This window comes from Octopus bimaculoides, chromosome 2 (genome assembly GCF_046866305.1).
Source record: "Octopus bimaculoides isolate indiv1 chromosome 2, ASM4686630v1, whole genome shotgun sequence".
Classification (NCBI taxonomy): domain Eukaryota; kingdom Metazoa; phylum Mollusca; class Cephalopoda; order Octopoda; family Octopodidae; genus Octopus; species Octopus bimaculoides.
In genome coordinates, this window is record NC_142929.1 from 44726480 (window position 1) to 44746479 (window position 20000).

Below are 20000 nucleotides of genomic sequence, written 5' to 3' on the forward strand. Positions count from 1 at the left end.
TTAGGGTATTGCACTCACGGTCTTGTGGTCGTGGTTTCGATTCCAAGACCGGCGATACGTTAACCGTTGAGTTCTTGAGCGAAACGCTTCATTTCACGTTGCTCCAGTCCATTCAACTATAAATGTGAAACTTTGAAGCGGACTGGGTAGGCTAGAATTTCAGAGAAAATGCTGACCTACTCGCTTAGTCATCGTCTGAAAGCTAAAACAATACAAAGAAGTGCATTGTGACCAGCGATGTATAATAACACCCAACAGTCTGGATGGCTCGTGATTTAGTGATAAGGTTTATCGGCTCACGTCGTAAGGTCATGAGTTCGGTCACCGGGGGCGCCTTGTGTCCTTGAACAAGACACTTTATTTCACGTTACTCCAGTCAACTAAGCCGGCAAAAATAAGCAGTACCTTTATTTCAAAGGGCCGGCCTTGTTATATTCTGTGTCACGCTGAATCTCACTGAGAACTACATTAAGAGTACGCGTGTCTGTGGAGTGCTCAGCCACCTGCATATTAATTACACGAACAGGCTGATCCATTGATCGGATCAACTGGAACCCTCGTCGTGGTAACCGACGGAGTGCCAGTCTATCCGGTCGATACAATGACAGTGATATGTATATTGCGAGGAGCTCTCTATAAAATTGTAGTAGCGTCCACTGTTTTCCTATCTAATTTTATTTCATGTAATGCATTGTAATGAGACGCAATACTTCCTTGTTATAAATGCATAGACGACTGATTTCATGGCTTAAACTGCTGTTACGTCAGACATACATAGACGACACTTTCTCGCCGGTTATAATAACATCGATTTAATATTTAGTTGGGGATTTTATAAGCTAAATATTAAATCAATTTTGCAAATAAACTTACTAAATAGCGAATTTTGTTCAACCCTTCAGCGTTCAGATTACCCTGTCAGACATTATGCTTATTTATACGAATTGGTTTGAATTAATCATGCACTATCTCGCAGCTGATTTTAATGATGTGTTGTATATTTTTAAAATGACATTTGTATAGTAGATATGAGAGACCCAAATTTGGTCAGTTTGAACAAGAAATGTAAAATATTTCGGCTTGAAATAGCCTATTTCGATGCCATGGGGTTAAACATTTTCATACAGAATTGTTATGGAATTTCTAAACCAACAACACCACCTCAAGCAGCAAATAAATAAACAAATAAATAAACGCAGGCATGACATCATCTGAATGCTAAAACAATGCAAAGAAGTGCATTGTGACCAGCGATGTATAATAACATCCAACAGTCTGGATGGTGCGTGATTTAGTGATAAGGCTAAACGGCTCACGTCGTAAGGTCGTGAGCTCGATCCCTGGGGGGGCGCGTTGTGTCCTTGGGCAAGACACTTTATTTCACGTTGCTCCAGTCAACTCAGCTGGCAAAAATAAGTAGTACCTTTAGTTCAAAGGGCCGGCCTTGTTATATTCGGATTCAGTTTCACTGTGTGTCATCTTGGGCAAGTGTCTTCTAATGTTACCTCGGGCCGACCAAAGCCCTGGGAGTGGAATTGGTAGACGAAAACTGAAGGAAGCCCGTCGTATATATATATATATATATATATATATATATATATATATATATATATATATATATACGCTTGACAATCTGTGTTAGTGTGTTTATGTCCCCATAGCGTAGCGGTTCCAAGAAAAAGATCGATAGAATAAGTAACAGGTTTAGAAAAAGTACTACGGTCGATACATTCGACTATGACTACTTCAAGGCGGTGCCCCAACATAGCGGCAATCTCATGATTGAAACAAGTAAAAGATAAAAGAGAAAGGATAAACGAAAAAATTATAGAAATGTTATATCCTGTCACAGTTGGTTTAGATTAAATTATGTTGCGGAGGTTTAATCAATGTGTTCACACGACATACTTCGCGAGACTACGAAAGCGTGCGACCTCTACTCTTTATAAGAGTTCGGCTAGTCCATTCTTCAAATCCCCCAGGGATGTCAATGACTCTCGCCACAACAAGAATGAAGATTTTTTTTTAGTTACACGAATGTAAAAGAATTTAAAATTAAACTAATTTACTCAAGACAACTCGAGTGCGTCTTTTGAGTTCTTCACGTTTAGTAATTTGGTTTGTGCTGTTAGCTAAATGGAGTGCAAGACCAATAATGCACCGACTGAACGATGTCATGAATAAAGTATCTACTCCTAATACACTACAAAGACCAAGTAGTTTCTTGCCACGATGTTTATCGACACAAAAGAGAATAAAATTGGGGAAAATACACGGTTGCATAACAAAAAGAGAAATTTAAAAAATATAATAGTGAAGGAATGCTTAAATACTTCAGCTTGTTAGAAAAGACATTTTAATGAATTAAAACTTAGCCTTCGATTATGAGAAATACGTCATTATCTTAAAGGAGTAATTCATGTCGAAAAAGGCCAGGGTGACAACTCCGGAATTCTAATGAAAATTAATTAAACATTGAATTAATTAACATAATCTTCAGACCAGAATCTCATTAAGATAATGATTTTTATCGTCATTAACAATGTAATTTATATTAATTAAAAATTCCCGGCCTGCTCCGTGAATTATGCAAACGCCTACTTTACTAAATTAACTTATAGATTTGATAGTTATTATTGCTTTATTGGTTTCAGATTTTGGCATAAGGCCACCAATTTCGGGGGCGGGGAGGGAAAGTCGATTGTATCAACTCCAGTACTCAACTGGTACTTATTTTATCAAACCCGAAAGGATGGTGGGCAAACCAACTTCGGCAGAATTTGAACCCAGAACAAAAAGACGGACGAAATGCCGCTAAACATTATGCTTGGCGTGCTAACGATTCTTCCACCACACCAATTTATAGTATATTTCTATGTTTCCAATAAACCAATAAATCACTTGGTGACTACATTTCTTGCAAGGAAAGAGACTAAGGAGCGTCTATAACATGTTGCGGAATATCAGTTCGGGATTTCCTTCATAGGGATCAGTTTTTTCCTGGTTCCTTTGAATATATATATATTGCTGTGTCTGGGGAGAGTCATTCTGTTTTAATGTCTCATTAATTAACACACTCACCGGTTCGATTTCCACTCAATTCCTTTTTTTTTCTAAAAGTTTTGTTGCTTCTTGCAACCTCTTCAATAGTTGTTGATTCTGTCTGTTATCGGAGCTGCGTTATTTTTGCTTGTTTGTTTGCTTGTGCGCATATGTGTGTGCGCGTGTATACACATATGCAGGTATGTATGTATATATGTAGGTATGTGTGTGTGAGTATATGCATATATATAAATATATACGTGTGTGTACGTTTGTATGTATGTATTCTGCATAGCCATGTGTGTTACTTCTTTACTGCCCACAAGGGGCTACACACAGATAGATAGATAGATAGATAGATAGATAGATAGATAGATATACAGATAGATATACAGATAGACAGACAGACAGACAGACAGATAGATAGATAGACAGACAGATAGATATACAGATAGATAGACAGACAGATAGATATACAGATACATTTCTTTTATTAGCCACACAGGGCTCAACGAAGATGGGACAAATACAATGTAGAGCTTTTCTTTTTGGGAGGGGGAAGGAAGGAAAAAAAAAAAAAAAAAATTGGTGGTGTCGATCAAAAGGGATCGTAGGAAGGGAAAAAGGGGCAGTTCGATCAAAAGGGATCGAAAAAAAAAGAAAAGGAAAGGCCGATCAATAGGGATCGTGTATCACACAGTAATGTTCTCGTGTAAAAAGAGGGGAGGACAGTTTAGGTTTAGCCGTGGAAGGAAAAGCCCACGGAAAAGACCACGGTAACCTTGGTCAATATTCTCATTGAAGAAACTATAACAGTAAGTGACTCTCTTTTGCCTTTTTGTTTTATTTTTTTTTTCTTGTTCATAGGGTTATGCTCAAGATGGCTCCGTCGTTCACACGTGCCATCCTTGCTACATTCACCCATCTTTTTTGAAGCATTCACTAGACAAGACTTCCCTTTCTACTCTCAACTTCCTCTTCAGGTGATACTTGAAGAAGTTGATGAGAGATTGCCCAGAGAGGAAAGTCTTTGTCTCTAGACCTTTCAGACGCGTCCACCATACACATTCTTTCGCCATAGCCACAAGTACGATGAAAATAGCTCTTCCTTCCCGTTTAAAGGAAGGAGGCGCGACAATATTCACGATAGACTCGGCTGATAGACCGACTCGTCCCCACACGCGATAGCAGTTGTTCGACGTAAGCCCACAGCTCGGAAATGGTGGGACACTGTACGAGTGCGTGCAGAACGGTTTCGTCGCTCTGCCGGCATCTCGGACAGGTCGGCCCCATGTTTCTCGAGCCATGCCTGTAGAGCTTATCCCGAACGGGTAGTGCTTCTCGATAGCACTGCCAGGCCAGGGATCTCTGGAAGTTGTCCATAGGTCCCGGCCCGAAGGTCGTCTTAAACAGGCGGGTCAGGTATTCCTCGTCGACGCCCAGGTTCGCCCCGAGATCGTCGTCGTACCTTCCCTCCACTAATCCACTATAGAATGCGTTAGTTGTGATGCAGTCGCTCAAGGTTGACCCGGGTTGTTGGAGTTGCCGAAGAGCAGCGCGACACTCGCGGTGCCATTCGCCCTTCCTCGGCCTCTTCTTGATCCATGACTGCAGTTCGGTCATGGAGACGAGCTGCGGGAAAGCGCGCCGCACAAACGGTGACCACACCTGTTCACCGCTGTCTACGTAGAGCCGGAGATGTCGCAGTCTCAGCGCGTGTCTGCGCATCATCAACCACGGCATGCCCAGTCCTCCTTTTAACGGGTGTTGGCAGCAAACGGATCGCCTAACCATCGGAACGCTTCCTTTCCACAAGAAGCGGAAGAGGATGCGCTCCAGTTTGGTGATGGTAGGGTCGGGACAAGGAACGACGGTCAGGCGGTAGTAGATGACGGACGCGATGTACGTGTTCGCCACCTCCGCCCGACCTTTCAGGGAAAGCTTCCTCTCGGCCCATTGCCGGGCTAGAGTGGCCACCCTTCTCGTTATCTCGTCCCAGTTCTTCTCCGTTTGGAGGTCTGGACCAAACCAGACCCCGAGCATCTCAACCGACCGTCAGTCCAACGTCCCACGACGGAGGCGCTACTTGACGGCATGGGGTTGCTTCTCCAGGTGCCGAGCCGCAAGCCTACTGACTTATCCCGGTTGATTTTCGCTCCCGTTACCGCTTCGTAGTCTCTCAGTGTCTCGCCGACAAGCTCGATGTGCTTTTGGCTAGACACTATGACGGTGACGTCGTCCGCGTATGCCGACACGCTCGTCCCGCATCCCAACTCTCGCGGGATGCCCCTCAGCGTCGCCAGCTTCCGCAGTAGTGGCTCGAGAGTCAACACGTACAGAAGCGATAGATATACAGATAGATAGACAGACAGATAGATAGATAGATAGATAGACAGACAGATAGATAGATAGATAGATATATAGACAGACAGATAGATAGATAGACAGATAGATAGATAGATAGATAGATAGGTAGATAGGTAGATATACAATTTTAGTTAAGCCGGAAAACTTCACCAAACGTTAAGTGTAAAAGTTCTTTTCTTTTCGGCTTCAGTAAAGCAGTATCTTACTCTGCTTTAGGTATTCTAGTACTATTTTTTCCACCTTGCTATGCTCCTGTGTATGCTTATATAGGGTGTTTCACTAATGAGGCAACACTGTTGTGATTATTACTCCTTGTAATTTCGCTTCAACAGACCTCTCTCTCTTTATATACGTATGTGGAAGTATGTATATACATATATACATGTGTGTGTATGTGTGTGTGTGCATGTGTGTTTAATATATATTCCTTGAAACTTTCACTTCATATTTCGAAAAATATTCAGACAGTGGATATTCAAAAGAAAAAGAGGCTCGGTTTGCTGATGATCGGAAACGAGCAACTCTGAGTACTGGAAATCAGCCTTTCAGTTATAACATATTAATGAATGCTCTATATTTATATTGAGACCTGGTGAAACTGGTGAATCAACAGAGATTTATATATATATGTATGTGTGCATGTGTGTGCGTCTGTGTTCAGTCCGTTTTCTTTCCTCATTCCTTTCTGCAGAGCGTAGGCCCGAAACGTAAAAAAAATTTCCCATTAATCCTGAGCGTCAAACTAATATACCTTTGTTGTTCTCTCATCTGCCTTTGTCGTTTTTTTTTACACTTGAATAATCTCTCTCTCTCTCTCTCTCTATATATATATATATATATATATATATGTATATGTATATATATATATATATATATATATATATATATATATATATATATATACTGAATCCGAAAGGATAAAAAGTAAAGTGGACCTCAGTGATAATTGAACTGAGAGAATAGAGAGCGAAAACGAATACTGCAAAACACTCTATACTAAGCAATAATGACTCGGTCAATTTGCCACCTAAAATATATATATATATATTATATATATATATATATATATATATATATATATATATATATATATATATATATATATATAATATATATATATATATATATATATATATATATATATATATATATATATATATATATATATATATATATATATATATATATATATATATATATATATATATATATATATATATATATATATATATATATATATATATATATATATATATATATATATATATATATATATATATATATATATATATATATAATATATATATATATATATATATATATATATATATATATATATATATATATATATATATATATATATATATATATATATATATATATATATATATATATATATATATATATATATATATATATATATATATATATATATATATATTATATATATATATATATATATATATATATATATATATATATATATATATATATATATATATATATATATATATATATATATATATATATATATATATATATATATATATATATATATATATATATATATATATATATATATATATATATATATATATATATATATATATATATATATATATATATATATATATATATATATATATATATATATATATATATATATATATATATATATATATATATATATATATATATATATATATATATATATATATATATATATATATATATTATAATATATATATATATATATATATATATATATATATATATATATATATATATATATATATATATATATATATATATATATATATATATATATATATATATATATATATATATATATATATATATATATATATATATATATATATATATATATATATATATATATATATATATATATATATATATATATATATATATATATATATATATATATATATATATATATATATATATATATATATATATATATATATATATATATATATATATATATATATATATATATATATATATATATATATATATATATATATATATATATATATATATATATATATATATATATATATATATATATATATATATATATATATATATATATATATATATATATATATATATATATATATATATATATATATATATATATATATATATATATATATATATATATATATATATATATATATATATATATATATATATATATATATATATATATATATATATATATATATATATATATATATATATATATATATATATATATATATATATATATATATATATATATATATATATATATATATATATATATATGTATTTTAGGTGGCAAGTTGACCGAGTCATTATTGCTTAGTATAGAGTGTTTTGCAGTATTCGTTTTCGCTCTCTATTCTCTCAGTTCAATTATCACTGAGGTCCACTTTACTTTTTATCCTTTCGGATTCAGTAATTAAAGTATGACCCATGTACAAGGTCGGTCTTTCTTTCTTTCTCCGTACTTGGCTCTCTTTCATAAAGAAATCGGCTGAAGTCAGGCCTGCATTTGTGGAGGGAGGGAATCTGCTTGGTCCAAAATGACCCAATATCTGCCATATGTCTCAATGGCCTTTAAGAATCCATCAGGGGTTGGTCATCCAAAGTCAAAGCCATATATATATATATGTGTGTGTGTATGTGTGTGTGTGTGTTATTTGCATGTATGTATATATATATGGGTATATATATATGCGTCTGTGTGTTTGCGTGTGTGCGTGTGAGCGTTTATATACGTATGTATATACGTACGTGTGTATGTATGTATGTTTGTACATCACGTCTTTCTGTCTCCCAAATTCCATTCACAAGGCATTAGTCAACCTCGAAGCTATGGTAAAAGAAGCTTCCGCAATAGAACTGCACTCAAAATTACGTGGTTAAAAAGTGACCTTTTGAATCCCATCAGCGATGTCCCTGCCCTTACTTTACTTTGTGTTGGACATGATATAAATGTACTGCAGAACTAATATTCCAGCTTAGCTGATAGCTATGTAACTATAAAATAGAGTTAATTACTAGCTGAACTTAATGCACGCTCTCAACCAATCAATATTATTTAACTACCTTTCATTTAAGCCGTTACTGTCTAATTGGTGCATATCTTTTCAAAGTAGTCATTATTTGTAAAACACATAATAAATAAGTATCTCATCAAATAAACGAAATAATTTACGATACGTACCATCCATTTGCTTTTCCGGTCCTGTCGACAAGTCCACGCAATCAACAAAATAAACATACACGTTATAGAAACAACCACAGCGAAAACGATACCATTGTTTGCAAGATCAAATTTCTGGAAAACTGTTGAGAAATCAATGGTGTTTGGTGGGACAAAGAAACTGTTGGCCACAGTTACTTCTCCTCTACTTTGACATCGACATTTTATAGACGATCCCCACTCCATCTAGTTGAATATAAATAATAAGAAACAATCAAATATTTAGAAGCAAAAGTAACCAAAAATAAATCAACATTTTCTATAAAAACGAAATTATATATTATATGAATTCATTATTAATAGCAGCATTAAGGCGGCGAGCTGGCAGAAACGTTAGCACGCCGGGCGAAATGTCTAGCGGTATTTCGTCTGCTGTTACGTTCTGAGTTCAAATTCCGCCGAGGTCGACTTTGCCTTTCATCCTTTCGGGGAATTTGAATACAGAACCTAAAGACAGACGAACTGTTGCTAAGCATTTTGCCCAGCGTGCTAACGATTCTTCTATCTCACCGTCTAAAATAACAATAAAACAACACAACAATAACAACGACAATAATAATAATAAAAGTTGTCGTTGTTGTTGCAAATTTTGGGGAGGGATCTAGTCGATTATTTCGAACTAAAACTCACCTGGTACTTTATTTCATCGACCCAGAGAAGATGAAATATAGCGCTTGATAATAATACTAACGTTTCTAATATAGTAACTTTTGATTATATTGTCACGTACCAACAAATGACCGAATTGGTTGGAATACGTACAAAATGCCTCCGTATTTTACCACAAGACCCTGAGTTCTAAGTTTGAATGTCGCAAAAGGCGGTTTTTGCTTTTCATCCTTCCAACGCCAATAAAATAAATAGCAGACAAGAAACCGTCTGTCTTATCCCAGTAAAATGATGGCATTCTGCCAATGCCAGAAATCTATTATATAATATAATCGATACAGATTTGAGAGCTCTATCAATATTTCACTTTTATTATATCACACGAATGCGGCATCTCTTTAGATGTGAGAATTAATACGAAAGGAAGTTAAGGTAAAATTTCTTGAATGCGCTTAGAAAATATTATCTATGACAATTACGGATATTAATATTGCTATTTGAAGGAACTGACCTATACTTGGAGACTTCTAAACAGAATGAGACATGTCTGAATATGTCTTATACTAATCATTTGATTTTGCTTTCACTCTTTAATTTTCTGAATATTAAATATGCCTTCACTTAACTATTCTTTATTACTTTTACATTAATTCCCTAACCAGTCTGTGCCAACAAATATATTTGTGTGCGTGTTTACTAAGTGATTCGTTCGTTATTAGTTTGACAAGTAACGGTATGTTTGCCTTTCGTTGAAGAGTTTCAAACAGAGCAAAACATGTCAACTTGTGCAGAGTTATCACGGTCCATGTTTCAGTACCATGTAGTATGGACTGTTCATAGAGAAACAGTGCACACTTCAACTTTCACTATAATGAAGAGACTCTTTGTTATTAGCAGGTACATTAACTCCCTGAACTCCATCCCATTCTTGTCCTAGCAACTATACTTTCAGAACATCCTCATCCACTGCAAGTCATTAACAGATAATATTTTTATTATGCCTCGTATTTCAGCTTAGTTTGCTTGTTTAATGTTCCAAATATTAAATATGCATTCAGCTTCTTATATTTACTGGCAATTTGTCAATATCATTTCAGACATGACTGCTTTTCATTCTAATTGTACCATTTGCTAATGAAATTACGTTTATGACGATCGTATAGCTGAATCAATGTTAACCTCTAAGATATCTTGTGTAAAAAATACAAGCTTCGTTATTAAGTTAGCTATTAAATTCACTATTCATTTTCATTTTTTTTAATATCATAAAACATGTCACATTTATTTTATTAAATCTGATAAGGTCTCGGTGCTCATAACTCTCTTAAAATTGCTCCGACGGGTGAGGCTGATGCATATTATGCTCATGTGAAATTTTCATGATTGATTTTGGTAGAGAAAATTGAAGCAGGACAGTTGTCCCAGAAGATATCAGTTTGAATCATTGGACAAATAAAGTATTGAGCAGTCAGATGAGTGAGGAGAATAACACATAATAGGCATAACGAGAGGAAGAGGAGTGGTTGCATTGGATGGGTTTCGACAGGTTTGATATACAGCTCGGCGAGTTCAGCAGAGTAGAAACTGATGCAATAGTGCTAGAAGAGGTTGGAGACGGACACACAATAGCTGTGCGCTAGTTGTTATTGTGTGTTTCTGCATAAAATTTGTCTATCAGTTTGATAGTTTCTTATATGGGAGACAGTTGGGTAATGTATGTGCTTGAATAACATGCATGATTTTCGCTATGATTTTCGCTATCTTTTGCACCACAGAACTTCGGTGAGAGCAGTTGTACCATCGTTAGTTGTCGCGGAGGTAATGATGGTGATAATGATGTTAGTGGTGTCGGAGGTGGTGATGTTGATGGTGATGGTGATGGTGATGCTAGTTATGATGCTGGTGATGGAGATAAATCATAGTGGATTAATGATGATGGTGGTGGTGGTGGTGGTGGAGGTGTTGGTGTAGTGGTTGTTGTTGTTGTTGTGGTGGTGGTGGTAGTGGTGGTGGTGATGTTGGTGGTAGTGGTTGCTGCTGTTGTTGTGGTGGTGGTGGTAATGGTGGTGATGGTGGTGATGGTGGTAATGGTGGTGGTGGTGGTGGTGTGGTGATGGTGGTGGTGGTGGTGATGGTAGTGGTGATGGTGATGGTGATGGTGGTGGTGGTGGTGTGGTGATGGTGGTGGTAGTGGTTGCTGCTGTTGTTGTGGTGGTGGTGGTGATGGTGGTGATGGTGGTGGTGGTGGTAGTGGTGGTGGTGTGGTGATGGTGGTGGTGGTAATAATGCATCAAACTTCAACAAAACGCCACCTGAAGAACCGTCACCTTGTCAAAGTCAAGGTTAGCGATTTTTCAGATGATCCAGTTTCTCTTATACATACATACATACATACATACGTACATACATGCACACATACATACATACGTTCATACATACATACACGTAATCATTCTGGTTTAACAAAAAAGAACAACTTCAATGAAAAATTCAATATATTTTTAAAGTAATGTATAAAATACATAAATTTCTTTGAATTTCATTTTGTTACAAATCTGTGGCTTCACAGTTAAACATGTGGATATTTATATGGTCCATATATATATATATATATATATATATATATATATATATATATATATATATGCATGTGTATGTATATGTATACACTTGTATGAGAGTAAGTGTATATGTATAGTTGATAAGTGTATTTTGACAAAACTCTGAGCCCCAGGCAGATAGATTGAATACACACACAAACACACACACACACACACACACACACACACACACACATACACTGTGGACAGTTCTATCGTTCCCGTTTTTATAAATATTTGACTGTGCGTACGTGTGCACATATGCATGTGTGTATGATATTTGATACATACATAATACATACATGAGTATATGTGCGTAGGCACGTACATACATACATACATACGTACATACATACATACATACATACATATAGTTCAAATTTACAGAAAACAAAAGACGAAGACAAGTGAGAGAACAAGCAGGTGAATTAGTTGACGATCGGGAAGAATGGAAAACTCTTTGACATTTCGAGCCTACGCTCTTGACAGAAAGGATTGCAAGGAAAAAAAAATGGAGAGAAAACGAAAAAAAAAAAAAAAAGCAAGCAGAGAAAGAAAAAATATCTAGGGAGTGTGTGTGTTGGTTATATTTCCAGCCCACGTAAATATAGTCAACTCAAGCCTTCATAATAATTTATGGGCGTTATATTTTTGCGTATACGTTTCGCATTTACATACCAATGTACTTTGAGGGTGAATAGTCTAGTGGTTTCAGTTTCTAGACAGGGTGGTGCCTTTTGTTCTTGAGCAAAACACTTCTTCTCACGTTGTTCTGAGATCGCTTCGACACCCGATGCGTGATACACCGTGCATCTGATCGGGTAACATCGACTTAATGGAGGAAGAGGCTTAATGTACAGCACAAACATTTGATCACTACAAACAAATCATTTATGCAGTTTATTCAGCATGAAATTGCAGAACCGTCTTTCTCGGACTACGAGAGATTATCATCATATAAAGCCAGAATGTAGACAACTCTGCCAACAGCGACCGTGTCTGTTCTAGAAATTACCTTGCATGTATCATTGACCCATGCTGTACCATTCCATGCCATGCAATTTACAGAAAATCCTTTGAAGGCATATTTACTGAGGATATTTGTTGACTGATGTCCTGAAGGATAGAAGAAAAGAAAAAAACAAGGAAACATCATTGAATAATAATTATTAAATTTTAAGAAGTTAAAATTATGAGAGAGAGTGAGAGAAAGAAACAGAGACAGACAGACAGAGAGACACACAGGAACAGAAAGGAAAATGTAGGGGAAGGGAGCGAGGGAGAAGCAGACGGGAAAGAGAGAGAGAGAGAGAGAGAGAGAGTGAAGTAGAGGAAGAAGGAGAGATAGAGTAGCAGAAAGAAGAAGAGGGAGGAGGGGAGAGAGAGAGGTAGAAGTAATAGGTAACATTTAAAAGAAAATTATCTATATTCCAAGTCCGCTATATCTATTTCCTTTTCTATCTTTCTCTCTAATATATATATACATACATATACATATATATATATATATATATATATATATATATATATATATATATATATATATATATATATATATATATTTATATACACACACACAAACTTATATACATCGACTCATACACACACACACATATATATTCTTCTTCTCAATAGTATATCTCGAAGCATATAAAGCTATAAATAATAGCATCTAGCTATTGGGCTGAAAAACCCTTTGGATAGAAAAATAATATATATGTATGTATACGTAAGCTTTGTGTGTGTAAAGTATGTATATAATATATGCAGTTACGCACACACACATATAAAGATGGATAGAATAACAGACAGACAGATAGATATCCTCCCTCTCTCAGAGTCCCTCTGCCCCTCCTCATGTTTCAAATATAATTACTGAAGTTTGAACTATTCATTGGTCTCTAAAATCCCTCCTACGTCAAACTTATCAATCTTTTTGAATATAACCTTACTCGAAATGTTATATTCCTATTATTGTCACAGTTCTCAAATTGAACCATAAACTAAGATTTATACGTCACTTTTCTCCAATTTCAATTTAAGATTGCTGTTAATACATTTATACCTTTGATCAATTACGAACTCAAGTTGTGTTTAATAGTATAACTCGAGAGTAAAACCGTCTTTAATTTCTCCATATATATGTTTGTATGCATATTTTCCAGACATATACATGCATATGCACACACACACACACACACACACACACACACACTGTCTGTTACTCGATTTCGAGCAATGCCATCACTTGATTGTTCTCTTAAACATGAGCCCCTTCTAGGGGCCTACATCCTTTTGCAAGATGGGCGCCTCTTGCATCAGGTGTTCAGAGAGCTTACCACTCATGCTCAAACATGTATTAATTCCATCATGGAATTTTTCATATCATAAAGTGTCTTTGTCATTTCCGGCTACATCCAGCTATAGTATATAAAAATAATAAAGATGCTAATAGAGATTTAAAAAACTAAGTGATGCCTGTACCCGAAACTTTTTAAAACGAAGAAGGCCCTTAAATTGAGCCATTCCCACTCTCTAAACCAGGCCTGGCTAATTCGAATTACATTGCGGACCGCAAAATATTTTTCCCAAGAGAGTTTCGGACACCAGTAATGAACTCATTTGCATACAGCCAATCAGAGCTCACCTTGACCTTGATTTCAAGTTAACAAACACACTCTACCAAGTAAACTCAAGACGAAGAACGGTGTTGTAAGTCGACCGATCACCAAGATATGCCTGATTTTAAGAGACAAGTATGAGACAGATTTGCATCTATGTCTACTATCGGATTTTGTTAGGGCCCCATATGGTAAAGATGTGGATGCCAAAAGTGTGGGTAGATGGTTATGTGCGAGCAACCCTCTCCCCTTACTATTTTACAAAGTAAACAATTCAAATAACAATGCAGAGGCAGCCATGGTTGAAACAAGAACAACAAACATTATTAAAAGAGAAAAGACGCATGGTCATTCCTTACCCAAATGACCTTATCACCCATCGCTTGTTATGCGCTTATACATTAGTCTAATAGTTGAGCTCTGATTGGCTGTATGCAAATGAGTTCATAACTGGGGTCCGGAACTCTAGTGAGAAAAACATTTCGCTTGCGGGCCACTTTAATTACAGAAAGTTTTTTGAGGACCGCTTGTATACTTTATGCATTAATAGTCAAAAAAATCACTGCTGACAGAATTGAAAGCATTTTGCTTTCTCGTGCTATTATTACAATAATGAATGAATGATCGTTCATTCAACATGAAATAGTATCGTTGCAAAAACAGTAATATCTTTTTCTTTTACTTTTCATTACAATCTTTAATTTCTGATAACATTTTTAAAATGTTTGTTTAAATAAACCCATTTCCAGAAAGTATCAAGCGGGCTGCAAGATAGTCTCCGGGACGCATGCGGCCCGCAGGCCTCAGGTTGGCAAGCCCTGCTCTAGTCAGGATCATATGCCGGTGAAATGTGCCCTTTCTGAAATTTTCCGAGAAAAAATGATTTTGGCTTTGAAGTACTCTCTCAAGGAAGAGAGTATTCTCTACCAAAGTAAGTAAAAAAAAACCCATCAGATACGGTATTACAAGCTGTTAAGGAAATTGATGATCAGTATTTACAACAGTGTGATGAACATACATACTGGCAGATAACCTAGAATTCATTTCCAAAGAAGTCACACGACTCCACCGAAACGTATCATCAGATGAAAGGATGAGCCTAGATGAGCAGAAGTCTATGCATGGATATGTTAGTAGAAAGCTCCGTGATTATAGTAACATCGATCATCAAAGCAGTTTATCATGGACGAATAACCGGATTACTACCTCTCATTTTGAAGGGTATGCGTTTGCAATCCAGGAACATAAAATATCAACTAAGTACCTGATGCACAAAAGGATTAGAGATGCAGGAAAAGCCGTAAAATGTAACAACCAAATCAGTCTTTGTGGAACTGAAGATATCACCAACATCATAAGCAGTTGTCCTCAAATGTCATCACGGTATTATCTACCGATGAGACATGATGCTGTAGTTAGGACACTATAATGAAATCCGTCGGAAGAATAATCCCGAGGACAAAGAAATAAGAACCCACAATATTATAGAAGCCATAGCCACTCATAATAAGAAGGAATACTGGGGGAATGTACCAGTGAAGACCTCAATAAAATGTAAGCACAACAGACCTGGTATAATGATTTGGGATTGAGAAAAGAAACTGCGCAGTTGTGGAAATTAGCTGCCCAGCAGATCAGTAAAAAGATAATATCTATGCTGCACTATTGAGAAATCTGCAGTTACTCTATCCAGATTACAAGTTCAGGTTTATATCTGTAAATATTGGGACCCTGGGATATGTAACACACTGCCTAAATACCAATCTTGAGAATTTACGCTTCTCAAATCAGAAAGGAGAAAGCTAATTCGAGGACTACACATCCAATCTATCACTGGAACTGTAAAAATCTCTAAACTTTCCAGAAAGTTATTTAAATATATATGAGAATGTCTAGTTATGCAACTACATGCATGAGAATACATACATAAAACATACAAATCTGCGCGCACATACATACATACATACATACATACATACATACATACATACATACCCTGTTGATGTTGAATTTCCAATGAAGGAGCCTTGATCTAGGTTAGAAACAGGTACTTTCTCTATTGGCAAGAAATCTTGAAATAAGACTGAACAAGGACATACATACATCCATACATATATACATACATAAACACGTTCATACACATATTTACAAACATCGCGAATTCTTTTAACCCGATAAGCTTTGTCATTTTGTCAGCAACCGACTTGAGCTATCTCAAGAACTTAAATTAAACACAAAGAAAAATCATAGATACAGATGACATACTTCGAAGACCAAGGAAACAAGGTGAAAAAGACAAAAAACAATTAGTTACCCGGTAGCTGGAAGGGTCTCAGTCCGACGTACATCGTGCCGTTCGTTTGAAAAGTATCAACAGGAACACAAAAATGATAAGAATCACCATTTGTAAGGTTGTCATTGTTAAGCGCGGTTCGGTAATCAAATGTATCATTATTTGGGCTACTGTTCAACCGGAAATAGACCTCATAACCAAGTATAGCTGGTTGTTCCATTTGTATCTTTATGCAGCTGTAGTCAGTGCTGGACCTGTACTGGAATTTATGGTAAAACATATAGGATTGATCCCCGACGACAAACTTTGGATTTCGATAAAGCATTTCAGTCAGTTTGTCTTTAAATTCTACAACGAAAGTTTTTTCTGATTTGTCTCGATCGGAACTTAGAATTAGTGTAGGTGAAGTGATCAAAGCCGATCGCATGTTTTCGTCGTATGTTAAGAATTTTTCGTCTGTCGATAATGCCTGCGTATAAATGGAGTAGAGCATAAGTTGCATAGAAGTTTTTAAGAAATCAAATAATTCAAACTTTGTAATAAAGCAAGATTAGCAATAAATTATTGAATGCACACACACACACACACACACACACACACACACACACACACACACACACACACACACACAATACACACACGCACTCATATATATATAAATGTGCACTCATATACACATGTGCATACAAACTCACACACATACATATAAATACTCATATGTATACATTCATTTATATATATATATATATATATATATATATATATATATATATATATATATATATATATATATATATATACATACATACATACATATACATATATAGGAATGGAGGAAAGAAAAAAAGAAAGAAAGAAAGAAAGAGAGAGAGAAAGAAATAAGGAAGGAAGGAAGGAAGGAAGGAAGGAAGGAAAGAGATACACAACTGTGAAAAAAAGAACAAGAAGCTAAAGAACTCAGTACTATGACTTAGAGTATTAATTTATTTTAAGGGAGAAATTACATAGGATTAGCTTTCCACTTAACTAATTTGCATAAATCGTCCTGTTTTTAGCCATATGGGCATAGCCTGAAGATTACGCTAAGGCACTGGACGTGTTAAAAAATACTGTCTGAGCTGCTTTCATCGCATGAAACTAATAATAGCTCATAAAAAACATATGTTGTGTTTATTAAATAATATTTATTTCTCACCAGAAGGAGCAAATTTTTTACTGATCTTAACCATCACGGAACAGTGCACTATATATGTGTGTGTGTGTATGTGTATATTTATATATATATATATATATATATATATATATATATATATATATATATATATATATATATATATATATATATATATATATATATATATATATGTATGTATATATTTATTTATGTGTTTCAGCCAAGTGGCTGCGGTCATGCTGGTGCACCACCGTGATTTTCACGTTCCTTGCATGGCTCTTCTCCCCCACCTGACATGGTCCAATCAAGAGTTTTGATGGCACATCTGGTGTATAAGAGAATTTGTATGTGTATGTATATGTATGTGTGTATATATACATATATGTATGTGCATGTGTGTATATATATATATATATATATATATATATGGTTGAGGAGGGTATTGGATTTAACCAAACCCAGGAGGATACAGGTAATACCGAGTAAGTGCTGTATACCGATTAGTTTGCCCCAGTCGTTGTATGAACAGGATTGGGTATTATAAGTCGTGTATTAGCGTGTGTATGTGTAAATATATAAAAACAAAAAGATAAAGAGAGCAAAGGCAAGGTTGAAGAATTTTATGGATAGAGTCTTACAGCTGTTTCTGGGAAGATCCAGTACTTCCCTTCATCGGAGACAGAAAAAATAAAGTAATCTATTATTATATCTATAGGCGGATATTTTTAGTATGAAGTGGTAAAGAGTGTGATGTGCTGAAAAAAGAGAGAACAGTACTTGAAGTGTAGTTTCATTCCAGTGGTAAATATCCGTGTAGAAATCCGTGCAAAGTAATCCTTGTGTGAATAATCCGGAAATTTATGTTGGAACGAAAGTTGATATAGCATAGATAGTAGAGGTATATATATTCCATATTGCGATGGATTTTTGCTTGTTTACTTGTTACTTCCCAGAAACAGCTGTAAGACTCTATCCATAAAATTCTTCAACCTTGCCTTTGCTCTCTTTATCTTTTTGTTTTTATATATTTACACACACATATATATATATATATATATATATATATATATATATACATATATATATATAAGTTCAAAAAAAGTAAAAAGTAAAAAAACAACAACAAAAAACAACAACGTGAGGACGTGATACAGATTGTGTTTCTAGACGCTCGGGAAAGGAAAGAGAGAGAGCATGACATTTCGAGCGGAGCTCTTCGTCGGAAATGAGGAAAGTCCAAAGAAGGGAAAATCGGAGGAAGAAAAAATCGCCACCGATGTCCACGAGGAGTGTGTGTCTGTGCGCGCGCGCGCGTGTACATGGACATATTTTAATCACAATAACATATTAAAATATTACCTCCATAACGTTACTTTCATTTTCAAATTGTGTTCCACTTGAACCAGTGAGTTGAATATTTAAAGGACCACAACCGATTCCGCTCTTTCTCATCTTTGAATTCGATATCTTTTCAGAACACACGGAAGTAGTTGTCTTCGATTTACTTGCACGTCCGGTTGGGCTCATTGAGTTGATGATAGTTTTCAGATAATAATGAATTTCGTTCACAATGTCGTTATATTCGGAAGCCTGTAAAATATGTCATTATTATTATTATTATTATTATTATTATTATTATTATTATTATTATTATTATTATTATTATTATTATTATTATTATTATTATTATTATAAAAAAACGGCAGCGAGCTGGCAGTATCGTTAGCACGCAGGGCGAAATGCTTAGCGGTATTTCGTCCATCTTTACGTTTTGAGTTCAAATTCCGCCGAGATCGACTTTACCTTTCATCCTTTCGGGGGGTCAATAAAATAAGTACCAGTAGAGCACTGGGATCGACTTAACCCATACCTTAAAATTGCTGGCCTTGTGCCAAAATTTGAGACCATTATTACAAAGGCGGCGAGCCAGCAAAATTGTTAATGAGTCTGACAAAATGCTTAGCGACATTTCGTCCGTTCTTAATTATTGAGATCGAATTCCGCCTATGCCGACTTT

The 20000-nt window shown here is 35.1% G+C and overlaps 1 protein-coding gene across 1 annotated transcript in view; it reads right to left on the reverse strand.

Moving 5' to 3' along the window:
• Positions 1-2382: 2382 nt before the first annotated feature.
• The window catches only part of LOC106879406 (uncharacterized), a 148356-nt gene continuing 130738 nt past the window's right edge, over positions 2383-20000 (reverse strand). The window contains exons 12-16 of the mRNA XM_089338240.1: positions 19343-19573; positions 16831-17278; positions 12911-13011; positions 8648-8872; positions 2383-2454 (exon numbers count right to left, since the gene is read on the reverse strand). Of these exons, the coding sequence (XP_089194366.1) occupies positions 2383-2454; positions 8648-8872; positions 12911-13011; positions 16831-17278; positions 19343-19573 (1077 nt within the window). The remainder of the gene's footprint in view (positions 2455-8647; positions 8873-12910; positions 13012-16830; positions 17279-19342; positions 19574-20000) is intronic.